Below are 14451 nucleotides of genomic sequence, written 5' to 3'. Positions count from 1 at the left end.
AGATGAAATGTGCTTTAATCCACAACACATTCATCTTAAATTGCATGCAGTATTTCAAAGCAAAGACTGAACATTGTTTACTGTTTTGATTTGTGCATTGCACCAGTGAACAAATCTCCAGATACATAAACATTCTTTAAAAATGGCACATATAATAATCAAAATTCCAGGACATTAACAGAACCTTCTACCCCAGCTAAAACAATCCCACGCAATCTATATAAAAGTGTTCTTTTTTAACTCACCTTTCGAAAGAGATGTGAAAAGTGTGTAACAAAACATTTAATACATAAATTCCACATTTGGGTTGCCCCCCTCCTATAGTAAAACCCATCAGAAGATTTATATATTAAATGTTATGGATGAAATGCTTAGATTCCATGGTGTTGATCACGATATAAAAACATAGATGCCATTTTATGAAGAAGGTTTAATGAAATAAAATGAAATGAAAGTATGGGGAAAACAGCTGTAAAGTTATATTTATATTACTTTTTCTTCTTTAGGATGTATCACTGTCTGCCCAGTAGAAATAGGGTACATTGCAGGTATTTTTACTTCATTTTGTGCTTCCAACACAGGCATCAACAGACATGAAATTGATTTATTGTTCCAACATTCTATATAAAGAGGTATCAAAATAATATTGTGATCAGAGTTTCTATTCTATCCTACCTTGTCTTCTGTGGCCTTTCCTGAAGTTAAGCTTTACTTGAAGACCAGGGTGGGTCCAACTGACTTAAAGAGTGAAGATTCACCCCCCAGAGTTTCTTGCTGACTTTCATGCACTGACTTTCCATGCGTGTAATCAAAGATGCCACAGCTTGCATCTTTCTGCTCCCTTCTAGAGCCATATTCTATTGCAATGGGCAATTGCTGTATCCTCCTAATATATGGTTACTTTGTACTTTTTAGGAGGATACTTCTAGGAATCACATTGTTCAACAAATATGGCATTTGCTCAGGGCCGCCTAGAGGATTCAGGGGGCCTGGGGTCTTCGGCAGCCGGGAGCCCCCGCCGCCAAATTGCCGCCAAAGACCCAGAACTTCGGCGGCAGGTTCCAGGGCAGAAGGGCCCCCCACTGTCAAATTGCCACCGAAGACCTGGAGTGGAAGAAGCTCCTGGGGCCCAGGCCCCACGGAAGTTTTCCAGGGGCCCCAGAGCAAGTGAAGGACCCCGCTCTGAGGGCCCTGAAAAACTCTCATGGGGGTTCTTGCGGGGTTCGGGGCCTGGGGCAAATTGCCCCACTTGCTGCCCCCTCCCCCCCGGCGGCCCTGCATTTGCTTACTGATAAGGGTATTGCGGGTCAATTTTTCAGCAATCTTATGCTTGGAAGTGTCAATTTTAGAGTCTTGTACACTCATTAGGAGGTGTATAAGTTCAAGCTCCTGAAAACCAAGCCACCTAGATTTTGACTACATATCATTCCCATTGTACAGTGACTCCCTAAGCTAAAATATTTAAGATTTTATATACTAGTATGTAATAAACACAAATGGGAAAGAATATGATAGCTCCTTTCATAACATGTATTGTATGAAGAATATTATATGTAGATTAAACATTCTTCATTTTCATAGAAGCTTTTCTTCCTTTTAAAGGAATTTTCTGATTTTGAGAACACTCTGACAAGAAAGAAAAAGTAAGTTGAGATCATTTCAAGTTCTATACGTTGTCAGTATTTTTGTCTGTACCTCCTAGCATGTCATTTTTATTATAAATTGTATGTGTATTATTAATGGTGTATCAATGTTCTAAAGATACTGCAGGTTGGAAAGCAAGACGCAAGCTCAGAATGCATTACTAAAGCTCTTTTGCCATTGCTTGTTCATATGCATAAATCTTTCCATCCAAAATAAAGGCACCAGGACATCCAAAATCAAGTGCAGTGAGTCCTTGTTCATCAGAGCTTGCTTGAACCATATGTCTGTTTTTCTGAAAGATTTAAGTGGTAACCCAGTTTCTAGCATGTTTGTACCATTGACCTGATAATCTTCTGACGGGGTTTTTGGTTGTGTTTAATCCAAATAAAAAATTAGTTTGCAAAATGATTTGGATTAACTAGGCTGTATTTTCTAGAGTATTTATGTGACAGCAGCATAGTTTGAGTATGTTGTATGTGAGCCAATGTTATGATTTGGGCTAATGATCAGTAAGTACTAAAAATATAGTGAGGAGTGTAGTAGAGGAATTTTCTGAAAAGTCTTTGTTGGTTTAAGAATCCAGGTTATTGTATTGCTAGAGAGGTCTCTTTCAAATGAAATCTCATCTAATGACATGTTTGAAGGAGAGCTCATCTGTCTGTCTGTGACAGACATGAAAATCCCTGGACTCCATATGAATTATTTGTTTAGTTTTGCTTTTTTAAATGTAGACTCTAATAACTTCCGAATAAGTGTTTCCAACCAATATAGTTGAGAAATTCAGATACCAAAGTGTTCAAAGACAAAGGGAAACCTTCATGGTGTTGGCCAATGGTCTTACTCTGCATCTGGTCGAATGTTAAGAATACTGATTTATAAGTGTGCTATGATTTGTGAGGTCTTACGAGTTGTTGGTCAGTATTCTGATAATTACCAGGTCTTTGTGAAAATGTTCACAAGTTTCAAAAGTGTAATGAATTTTAGCATGAATGATTGTTCATATATTGCTACTGCATCACTTGTGTTTTTCGTTGTTCCCGTGCGGCCTATCTACTTTAACTGTACTGGTATAGTTAAAGTGGTACAACCCTCCTAGCACGGGTGCAGTTATACTGATATAAATGTGCTTTATGCCATATAGATTATAGTGTATAGGAAAGGGAGTAGCTATATCAGTGTGAAAGTCACCTTGATACTGGTATAACTGTGTCCACAGTAGAGCTTTTACTGCTATAACTATTGCAGTAAAACAATACACCCCAACTGACATATAGTAAAACTTTGAAATATAGACTAGGACAAGGTTAACATTTTTCAGTAATTCATATCACTGGATAGAATAGTAACACATGACCCAGGTGATCAACAATAAAATACAAAAAAACCGTGAATGATCAGGGTCAAAACATTGTGAACAACTTGCAATCTGGAAGTCCAGAAGTTTGGTCAATGCTTATAAATAATTAGTAAGTAAGAAGAAAATAGATTAATTTAACCTAAAAAAGCCTAACTTTAGAATAAATATTTCATAATGAATAATTCAAGCATCTTGATACCCGAATAATACCACCACAGATGGATCAGAAATTTTCTGTTTTATGTGGAACATTGTACAGCTCACAGATTAGTAATTATGGGGTAGGTGGATAAGATGGAGAAAATTAATTCACAGGCTATCATCATATTGATTCAGAGTGATTTATTTTTTAAGTTGAACTTGGTATATGCTTCTAATGACGATGCATAAAGCAAAATGACTGCAAATGGATGCATGTGCAAAGAATTAGCGCAGTATGTAGGTATATTACTATCAAATACAGGTATACAAAAATAGATAGGAGATTGAGGTGCAAAATTTGGACTCAGATTTTGGGCATCCTAAAGTCCATTCTATTCAGACCCAGGGTTTTGGTTCAGTCCATTGGCAAGGTAGCAAATATAGGCTTTTCAAGGCCTACAACTCTGGGATGATTCTGATCATCTCTTGGAAAAATATCACTTCCTAGCTTCTTGACAGACTACTTAACTATACTAGTAACATTTCGCCATTCCAGAAAGAGACTCCAACAGTAACAGTTTTCAAAACAAATATCTACAAACTTTCAAAGCTCCATTATGCAATGTGTATGATGAAAGCTGAGTAACTCCAGTTAAAACCAGTAGGAGTGGCACAGCTAAATCCATAAACACTGCTTTGAAGAATTAGTCTGAAAATTTGAATAAATTAATTTTACTTGTTAACTCTAAATGGCAGCTAATGGCACATTTCTTTTATTTCTTTTAGATCCATCCAGAAGTCCATGTCTGAAAACGAAGCATTTGGTTAGTAACTTTTTAAACCATGTTCTGTATGTGCTAAATGTTCAGAGTCAAATTTGGTTAAGACTTAGTTTTGTTTTTCATGAAGTTGTAGCCCCCACCCATGCAAAAAAAGGAAAATAAATGTAATAAAAATCATGTAATAAAATCATAGAAATTAGGACTGGAGGGGTGCTCAGAAGATTATCTAGTCCATCCCCGTCACAAGGCAGCTGCCCTTTATGGGGAGTTAGGGCCCAGTTTGCCTGTGATTTCCCACTGGAGGTAACTGATTGCCCCAGTGGCTGATGAGTAAACAAACCTCTGGACCCACTAATGGTTACCCAAGCTCAGTCAAAGGAGAACTCCCAAGGGAGACCGAGAGCTTCTGGGAAGGGGAGTTCCCAGGAGGGCTTGAATAGAGAGTCCACAGGGTGAGCTTTCTGTGGAACTCACCTGAATGGGGAGCCTATAAGAGGTGCTCCTACAGAGGGGCGCCTTATAAACAGAGGACTGCGGTTGGCAGGCATTAGAGAAGGTCGGGGATCTCCTTGACACTGGCAGGAAGTCCAGGCTGAAAAGTAACATCCATTGTCCGTGGCGAAGAGTCCCAGTGGATAGACCTCTCCTGATCCCTGACTCCAGAAAAGGATCTTAATCCAGCAGAGGCAAGATAACAGGGACAAAGACCAGAACTAAGAGAACCCCCAGGGAAGAACCTGAATAGAGGTGAGCGGTAGACTAAGGTGGGGGACAGATAGACTAAGAATGATCTCATCATCCAGCCAAAATGTTGGGATGAATTTTTTTGTAACATGCTGGCTTCTCTGTTAACAAATGCGGCCCTCCAAAAGGGGTGCTCTTTAGCATCTACAGTCTGTCTGTACTTGTGATACTTGATTTTTTTTCTCACACACACTGAGGGCTAGCCCGGAACACCACACCTGCCTGCAAGGGGGAGCACTGGGTCAGCTTGGAATGACAATCCCCCCACACTGTGACAGGATTAAGTATACAGGGGAGTCGCATTTCACGCAGGGTTCGGTTCTGAAATCAACGTGTAAGGCGAAAATTGCAGATAGTCAAAGCTCATTTTGTGGCATGATGAGCAGAATTGCCTGCAGTACAGGTACAGTATTTAAATTGCCATTTTTCTCTCTTTTGTTTTGTTTTGCCAAGCGCATATAGTTAAAATCACATAAATTAAATGCGACTCCACTGTACCCATTGCATCCCTGACAGGTGTTAGTCTAACCTGTTCATAAAGACCTCCAGTGGCAGGGATTCCCACAATCTCCCTCAATAATCTGTTTCAGTACTTAACTATACTTACAGTTAGAAAGTTTCTCCTAATATCTAACGTAAATCTCCTTCACTGCAGATTAAGCTGATTTCCACTTGTTCTGGCTTCAGGGGACATGGAGAACAATTGATCACCAGACTCTTTAAATGACTCTTAACATATTTGAAGACTTTTATGGTCCCCTCCACCCTCTGTCTTCTTTTCTCAAGACTAAACATATCCTGTCTTTTTAACCTCTCCTCTAGGTCTGGTTTAACCCGTTTGTCACTTCTGTTGCTCTTCTCTGAACTCTCTCCAATTTGTTCATATCTTTCTTAAAGTGTGGCACCCAAAACTGTTCACAGTACTCCAGCTGAGGTCTCACCAGTGCCAAACAGGGTATTACCTCCTCTGTCTTACATATGTGACTCATGTTAATACACCCCAGAACATTATCCTTTTTTGAAACTGTATTAAATTATTGACTCATATTCAATTTGTGATCCACTATACCCCTGGATCCTCTTCTGCAGTACGACTGCCTTGCCAATTATTCCTCATTTTGCAGTTGTGCATTTGATCTTTTCCTTCCTAAATGGTAGTACTTCGCACTTATCTTTATTGAATTTCATATTGTTGATTTCAGACAAATTCTTCAATTTATCAAGGTCATTTTAAATTCTAGTCCTGTCTTCCAAAGTGCTTGCAACTCCTACTAGCTTGGTGTCATCTACAGATTTTATAAACATACTCTCCATTCCATTATCCAAGTCATTAGTGGGAAATATTGAATAGTACCAGACCCAGGACTGACCCCTGTCAGACCCCACTAGATCCACCCTCCTAATATGACAGCAAACCATTGATAAGTGCTCTTTAAGGGCTGGTCTACACTACTACTTAAGTCAATGTAATTTCTGTCACTCAAGGGTGTGAAAATACACCCTTCGAGTAACTTAAGTAACATTGACTTAAAGCGCTGTCCACCCCACACTGTCAGCAGGAGACGCTCTCCCGCCAATATAGCTTCCAGCTCTCATGGAAGTGGAGTAGTTATGCCGATGAGCATAACATATCACCCATTAGCATAACAGATCTTCACCAGATGTGCTGCAGTGGCGCAGCTGTGCCAATGTAGCTCGGTAGTGTAGATATGCCCTGAGTGTGTTTTTTCTATCAGCTGCTCATCCACCTGCTCAGTAGTTACAGCTAAACCATCCTTCCCTAGTTTGCTTTATGAGAATATCATGTGGGACTATGTCAAAATCTTTCTAAAATTAAGATATGTTCCCTTTACTGCTTTCCCACATCCAGTAGGTTAATAACTCTATGAAAGAAGGACATTAGGTTAGTCTGGTGTGAGTTATCCTTGACAAATCCATGTTGGCTTCTACTTATCACCCTCTTATCCTATAGGTGCTTACAAATTGATTGTTTAAAAATTTCTTTCAGTATCTTTCCAGATATTGAAATTAGGATGACTGGTCTATAATTTCTTGAGTCTCTTTGGTCCTCTTTTTAAAGATAGGAACTATTGTATGTTTGGCCTTCTTCAGTCTGCTGGGACCTCACTTATCCTCTACGAGTTCTCAAAGATAATCACTAATGGTTCAGAGATTGCTTCAGTTAGTTCTTTATATATCAAGAATGAATTTCATCAGGTGCTACCATCCTGAATACATCTAACTTATCTAAATATTTTTTAACCTCCGTGTTCCTTCGCCTTTTTACTAATGTTAATTGAGTTAAGCATTTGGTTACAATTAACCTTTTTAGTGAAGACTGAGGCAAAATAGGCATTAAACATCTCAGCCTTCGTGGTGTCATCTGTTGTTATTAGATCTTTTTTCCCTGCTAAGTAATGGACCTACACTTTCCTTTGTCTTTCTCTTGTTACAAATATATTTATAGAACCTCTTATTGCATTTTATATCCCATGCCAGGTGCAATTCGTTTTATGCTGTAGCCTTTCTGGTCTTTTCCTTACATGTTTGTGCTATTCTTTTATACTCATCCTTAGTAATTTTACCATATTTCCACCTTTTGTAGGATTCCTTTTGATTTTCATGTTTTTAAAGAGTTCCTGAGGTAGTTCTAATGATCCCTTACTATTCTTCTTTTCTTTCCTTTGGATCGGGATAGGTTGCAGCTTACATCTACTCACAGAACCCCCTCAAAAATCCAAATTAATGCAGAAAACAAATGAAGATTTTAAAGAATCTTGCCTTTGGACAGAGTGAGACAGAGATGCAGAATGTTTAGTATTTGTTTTATCCTTTTAAATGAAGAATGGAAACCCCACTGATCTAGTCAAATTAATCTCCTCCCCTTTCTCTTTGTTAAAAATAAATAGTTTTTGCTTGGCTGCTGTGGGTCATGATTAAAGTTGCTACTGAAGGAATTTATTTTTTGCAAAATTTCCGGAGTTGTTACTTATTTTTCTTAAATAACATTATCTATCTGATATCCTGTGCTATTTTGTCAGCTAAACTTTTTAAACAATAATGTGATTATTTTCTAAAGGTATTCATTTTGTGAAGGTTACAATTGCTGATTTTCAGTGGGAAGTCTTTGAAAATGTGTAGTTATGTATTCAGGATTTTTTTTATATCCTGACTGAATGAGGGATGCACAATTGCTTAACAGTGTCATAAATAATCCCCATTTCAAAAAATTCTACAATCTCCCATACTTAATGTCCTTTTTAGGACATATATGCTCATAGTGGACTTGGTTCTGCAGCCTCACGTAAGGAAAGCTTTCCTAAAAGGCAACATTGTTTGGACTACAGGATTCAGCTCCATATTTATAACAGATTCCTGTCATTTTTATGGAACCAATTAATACCTTCATAATGAAAGTTCTATGAAAATAGCAGGGTGAGGCCCAGTATATTGTAACAATTGTACTGTGGCCATCTAGGAGCATCATGCCTATCAATATTCTGCACACCATGGCCACTTGGAAGCTTACCATGGGGAGAGAAGTGTGATCTTGTTTCAAAAGCATTGGTCCTTCCCATTTGAGCTACAGTGGCATCTGTGTTAGGCGTATAGTGCCCAAGACACACATTTGGGCAGTTCCTGATGCCATCCAGAAGGGAATAATGGTGCTCATACACACTAACTAGTTCATTACATTATAAATCTAAATGATATTTATATATATCCTAGACCAGAAAAAAGATATCTGGAAAGCCACAGAATGCTAATGTCAAAGCCTTGAGATCGGAGGTTATAGTATTAAAACTAATTTAAATAATGTTTAAACAGTGTTAGGTGAGGCTGCAGGCAATGTCAATAGAAGATGCAATTGTACTCTGCCACACTAAAATCCATCCATCAGATATCTACTTTGGCAAAGCCATTTATTCGTGTCCATGTTCTGAGCAGATGCTACAGTATACTGTTGGGCTTCTTTAATTTGCATTCTGATATTATTGTATAGACTTTCCTGTTATTTCACAGATATGGTATGAATGCAGGTGAATGTTTTCCATGCTTTTACTTTAGACAGGAAAAATGTGAATGGCGCACTTTGGCAGAATTCCAAGAAGCCTGAGAATGATTCGTACATCAAAAGGCACTGTCAGCTTGAAGGTAATTGCTAAACGTATTTCAGCTGATTTTGCATTTTCCACAAAGTATTTTAAAGGGCACCTAGAAAATTTTCTCATTTGTCACCGATAATCTGTCTAAATAATTTGTCAAGCTGTCTTGGAATTTACCTCCTCTGTGAGGGGAGAAAAATGTAGCTTAAATAAAACAAAGTACACACTCTAGGTGATATTCACCCTGTAGTCTAAGGGTCACAGCATGCCCCCTCCCCTCCTCCCCCCGAATGCAGTGAATGGGGCCCAGTTATGCAAACAGCTGAGTATGTGAGTGTAACATCTTGCTCAGGCCATCTGGTTGCGTTACTCACTGCCACAGCAAGAGAGAGCTTTGCTACTGCTAAACTATGTTTCTCCTTCCTGAAACTCCAGCTTATCTGCCTGGCTAGCAAAATCTTCAGGAGTCTGCCAGTCCATAGCTTGTGTTGCAAATAACAATCAGTGAACCCCAATTCTCAAGTTTCTAGAGAAGTCTTTACGCAGCATCCGGTCCTTCTTGCTGGACCTCACAGAGGTAAAGCTCACAGCCTACAAAGAGACAGAACATACGCCAGCCTGATAGGTTAACTGAAGACCCACATCTCCTACAGCATGGAGATAGTTTTATAATAAAACAGGTTTTTTAACAAAGAACAGAGGATTAAGCAGGGCCACCCAGGGGGCGGCAAGTGGGGCAATTTGCCCCAGGCCCTGGGCCCCGCAGAGGCCCTCACGAGAGTTTTTCGGGGCCCCTGGAGCGGGGTCCTTCCCTCGCTCTGGGGGCCCCGGAAAACTCTCGCGAAGCCAGAGCCCCTGGAGCTTCTTCTGCTCCCGGTCTTATTACCGCCGAAGTGGGACCTGCCGCCAAAGTGCAGCCTTGTCTTTGGCGGTAATTCAGCGGCGGGGGGCGGGCCCTTCCTTTCTGGGACCCTCTGCCGAAGTGCCCCGAAGACCCGGCTGCACTTCAGTAGTGGGTCCCGCTTTGGCGGTAATTCGGCTGTGGGGGGGCCCCCACCGCGGGTCTTCGGGGCACTTCGGTGGCGCGTCCCGGAGTGGAAGGACCCTCTGCCGCCGAATTACCACCGAAGCAGGGATCCCCCGCCGCTGAAGACCCCAGACCCCCAGAATTCTTTGGGCGGCCCTGGGATTAACTTATTATAAGTAAGAATAGAAGACAGAGATATGGTTACAAGTAAAACAAAACACAACACACTTTCTCGTGCCTAAAACTTAATTTCAGCAGGTTACAATCTTTGTCTAAATAGATTTCTTCCCCATAGTCAGTGTGCAGAGACTTCAACCCCCCCTTGGCTGAAGGATCCACCTCTCTCAGATTACAAGAGCTCTGGACTCTTGTGTCCCCCAGGTGGGGGAAGCCAAAATGGCTTTCTGCTTCCACTTAAATTTCCCAAAGTCTATTGTCTCTGTTTCAAGAGCCAGGAAGGCTTCCTGGGGGTACAGGCTACATCCACTGTTCTGATTGTTAAGCCGTCTTCCCATCCCTCCTGTTTAGCTTGATGGCTTTGTTTACTTTGTAAGCAGATGTACTTTTCATGGTCTTCTGTGATATCACCTGGCTCAATGTACACTGAAGATACAGGGAAACAGGCAAAACAACATTCCTTTGTCTAGGACAGCCTGGGCTTATGCACAGCTTGCAAAACGCCTTTTAAGAACATATTTCCCGTGCATGTGTATAGTTCTTTATACATCACACAATAATATGAATAGCCAGTGTGTCGCAGTTTGTGTATGGTACCTTGCATGACAGCTTGTAGATTATGATAACGGTGAGTTGGGGCAATGAGTATGTCAGGACTAATGTGAGATATGGTATGGTTTGCCTTTTTTCAGTTAGCACTGAGGGCTCCCTGGGTCACAATGAGTAACTTTATTTATGTGAGTAGCGCCAGTGAAGTCAATGGGATACTTCAACCAATAAAGTCTATGGGCCACAGTTCTGTGGCATGGGGATAGACAGTTGTGAGGTGTGCATGCAGTGGGACTTCACATTCTCTATACCCAGCAGAACTGGGCTCTCTATAAGCCTGGAAAATCATTACTGGTAGACCCAGTGTCAACGAAACTCACACACAGAGGGATGCACAAGGCTAGCAGCCCCTACTCTAGCACCTATTCATGGATTCGAGCCAGTAGCTAAGGAACATCTGTGTGGCTGCTCCTTGCTCTGCTCATGGCCTGGAGGTTGAATTTTATTTCCCCTTTCCCAACCCCTGCATAGTTCCCTCTCACAAAACCTGTTTGGTCAGTATGGGACTTAGAGATGGTAAATTACCCCTCCTTCCCCTTCCATCCTCTTTGCAAAAGGATGAGGTCTACAGATTAACTGATTGAGGTAGAATAACAAGGTTTAGGATTTTAAATGAAAACCTGTTTTACCGATTTCTGCATTTTTGCAGACAGTTCTGAGCACTGTTAGAATATTACAAACGCATGCAGCTACAGAGTCCTCATTCAGGAAAAATTCCCATTAACTTTGGCTGGATTATTGCTTGAGGAAGGGATTGCAGGACAATGATCTTGTCATATTTCCTAACTGCAAGAATCCAGAGAAGGGTGACAAAGGTGGCTAGAGATACAGTGGGACATAAAGTGGTCATTGTACATTACTTAGCAAGCAGACTTCTGCAGCTCTACTCTGCTCTCTGTACTTTTGTTCCACAGAATATCCACTCAGCCATACCTGATATGCCCTGCTAGCTTCTTGATTCTCACTTATCTAGCTCCTTGGTGGAGGAGTTAGTGTAGAATAACTTGCCACATAAAAAAGCTCTAATTCCGTCTGTCTGCCAGCTGGTTCTGCTCTAAGGACTTCTGCCTTGTATGCCATTAGAGAAGCACCCACAATCCCTATCTCCTTATCAAATGAAGTAGACACAGGGGAAAGGAGGTGGAAAAAAAATCCAATTTAAAATTTAATAGGTAAATGTATGTGTTTTTTTAAATCCCTGCTGGAGGTTTAATATAGGTTGGAAAATATACTGTGAAATGATTCACTGGGAGTGAAAACAGCCCTTTACAAACATGATTAAATATTACAGCATAAAGCAACCAAGCTATTTAGGATAAGTTCTGGAGGCTTTTCTACTTGTTCATCTAAAGGGTACTTTCATTTTCCAGTATGAAATACCTGTATTTCAATTTAAGGCCCAGATCCTACAAACACTTAGACACCTGCTTAACTTTAAGCATGTGAGTAGCCCATTGACTTTAGAGAGATTACTCACATGTGTAAAGATAAGCATGTGTTTTTAGGACCAGGGCTATAAAGCCCAATTTAAAACCAAACAAAAACCTACATTTAGTCTGAGCAAAATCCCCATGCTTTTGATGGAATTTTGCATGGTAAGTAGTAAAATCAGTAGTGGAAAAGCTATAGGGCTCTCCCAAAGAAGCTTAGGAAGGAATCAGGGAGTATATGATACAAGCCATTGTGAAGGAAGCAATGAAACCTGATGGAGTTCTCTAAGAGAGAAAATTGTGCTGGGATTTTTAATTGATTTTTTTTAAAGTCTTTATTTTTTTTTAATTAAAGAAAAAGTAAACCAAAAATAGTACATGGAGCAAGACATTTACAGTTAATAATGTGAATCATATTACTAGCATCAGAACAGAGGAATGCTCAGGTACACATCTGTTCCTTCATGGCTTATGCTTTGTATTATGGTTCCATTTATAAATAGTTTCTTAATACATGGTTAATAGACGTTTTACTAAATGGTTAGTCAGCTGTCATACTCCAAAAGATTGCTGATCACCATGGTTTATAATATCTATGATACCTTCTACTGATGTGCTTTTGGCAGTCTGTAACACACACTGTTCATGTCTGTAAATTATGACAGCTGATGATTTATTAACTCTTTAAAAGCCCTATATAAATGAAACCTTACTAGAAAGTGTGACTGTTTCATGTATTTAGCTTATTTCTTTTCTTTTCTTCGTTTCAGAAAAAATGACTGAGTGAGTGTAGATTCTTGGTTGGGGAACAAACCTAAAAAAGTTGGGAAAGAATTGTCAAAACCTTGTGTTCTGTGCTATGAGGCTGTGCCATTGTGCTCCCTTTGAAAATAGATGTCTTGCTGCTAGGTAGAGACCATGGTTATGAGTAGAGCTGGGCAAAAAAATGTCAGTACATAGATTAGCTGCAGAAGAATGTAGTTTTGGATCAGCCTAATATGTTCTCCAATTCCATGAACAATTTTGGCAAAATTAAAAAGGGGGAGAGGATAGTCTGAAAAAGTCAAAACATTTTATTTCAACATTTTTTAAATTTAAACTTTTCAACTGTTTGTTTTTAAATTAATCTAGATTTAACAAAAAAAGAGGTGGGGAGAAAGATGGTGCAGCTGGTAAAAAAAACAACAACCAAAAACTCCAAACAAAAATATTTTGTTTCACTTGAAACTTTTTGTTTCTTGTTTGGCCACTGAACCAAAAAATAATTTGTTTGTCCAGATCTAGTTATGAGCAGTCTTTCTCCATCATTTGCCAGCTTGTTGGAGAGATTGGTTGGACTGCATAACAAAGGCCTCTTTAAGCATGTGCATAATTGTTTGGGGGATCAGAGCCTAAAGCTATTAATAATAAAGGTAAGGATTATTTCTAAAGAGGTGAGTTCTGCACTCAGAGTAAACCAAGCAAAGCAAAGACATTTAGAAGAGGAAAGACTGACATTGTCTCTACCTTTGTCAGAGGCTGTTGTCCAAGGGATGGCTGCACATATGGTATGAAGATCATCCACTGTTCTGAAATCCTCTTACCTAGACACAACAGGGTAAGGTGAGGACAGCGTGCCAGCTTTAGCTCTGAATTTCCTTGGTTTCACTGATTTAAGCTAAACTCTTAAGTACTTGGAAAATAGAGCTGTATGGGCCTGATCTAGAGAAATCAAAGGGAGTCTTTGTGTTAGCTTCAGTGGACTTTGGACCAGTCTCTATGTTCTCACACTTCCTGACCACTTTCTGGGTGAAATACTTGCAATCTGCATGGAAAGTTTTTTAAAGCACCATAACAGAGACTCAACTTAAATGTAAACCCAAAATTTAAAAAAAAATAGTAAGAGGGAAAAAATGCCACCATGGTTAAAAACAGAGTAAAAGAGGCAATTAGAAGCAAAAAGACTTCCTTTAAAAATTGTAAACCAAATCCTACTGGGAAAAATAGAAAGGAGTATAAACTCTGGCAAGTCAAGTGCAAAAGTTTAATTTGGCAGGCCAAAAAAGACTGAAGAACAGCTAGCGAAAGACACACAAACTAACAGCAACAATTTTTTTAAATGCATCAGAAATGGGAAACCTGCCAAATCATCAGTGAAGCCACTGGATGATTGAAGTGCTACAGGAGCACCCAAGGAAGACAAGACCACTGCGGAGGAGCTAAATGAATTATTTGTATCAGTCTTCACTGCAGAGGATGGGAGATTCCCACACCTGATCCATTCTTTTTAGGTGACCAATCTGAGGATCTGTTCCAGATTGAGATGTTAGTAGAGGTGGTTTTGGAACAAATTGATAAATTAAACAGTAACAAGTCAGCAAAACCAGATGTCATTTACCCCAGAGTTCTGAAGGAACTCAAATATGAAATTGCAGAACTACTAACTATGGTATGT

The 14451-nt window shown here is 39.7% G+C and overlaps 1 protein-coding gene across 2 annotated transcripts in view; it reads left to right on the top strand.

Moving 5' to 3' along the window:
* The window catches only part of SAMSN1 (SAM domain, SH3 domain and nuclear localization signals 1), a 147674-nt gene that overhangs the window by 51044 nt on the left and 82179 nt on the right, over positions 1-14451 (top strand). For both annotated transcript variants that reach the window (XM_050958413.1, XM_050958424.1), the window contains 3 exons: positions 1603-1643; positions 3929-3966; positions 8737-8823. In XM_050958413.1, coding sequence (XP_050814370.1) covers positions 1603-1643; positions 3929-3966; positions 8737-8823 — 166 coding nt within the window. The remainder of the gene's footprint in view (positions 1-1602; positions 1644-3928; positions 3967-8736; positions 8824-14451) is intronic.

This window comes from Gopherus flavomarginatus, chromosome 1 (genome assembly GCF_025201925.1).
Source record: "Gopherus flavomarginatus isolate rGopFla2 chromosome 1, rGopFla2.mat.asm, whole genome shotgun sequence".
In the NCBI taxonomy this organism is placed as follows: Eukaryota; Metazoa; Chordata; order Testudines; family Testudinidae; genus Gopherus; species Gopherus flavomarginatus.
The sequence above is the reverse complement of the archived record's forward strand: the minus strand, read 5'-3'. Positions and strand labels throughout refer to the sequence as shown.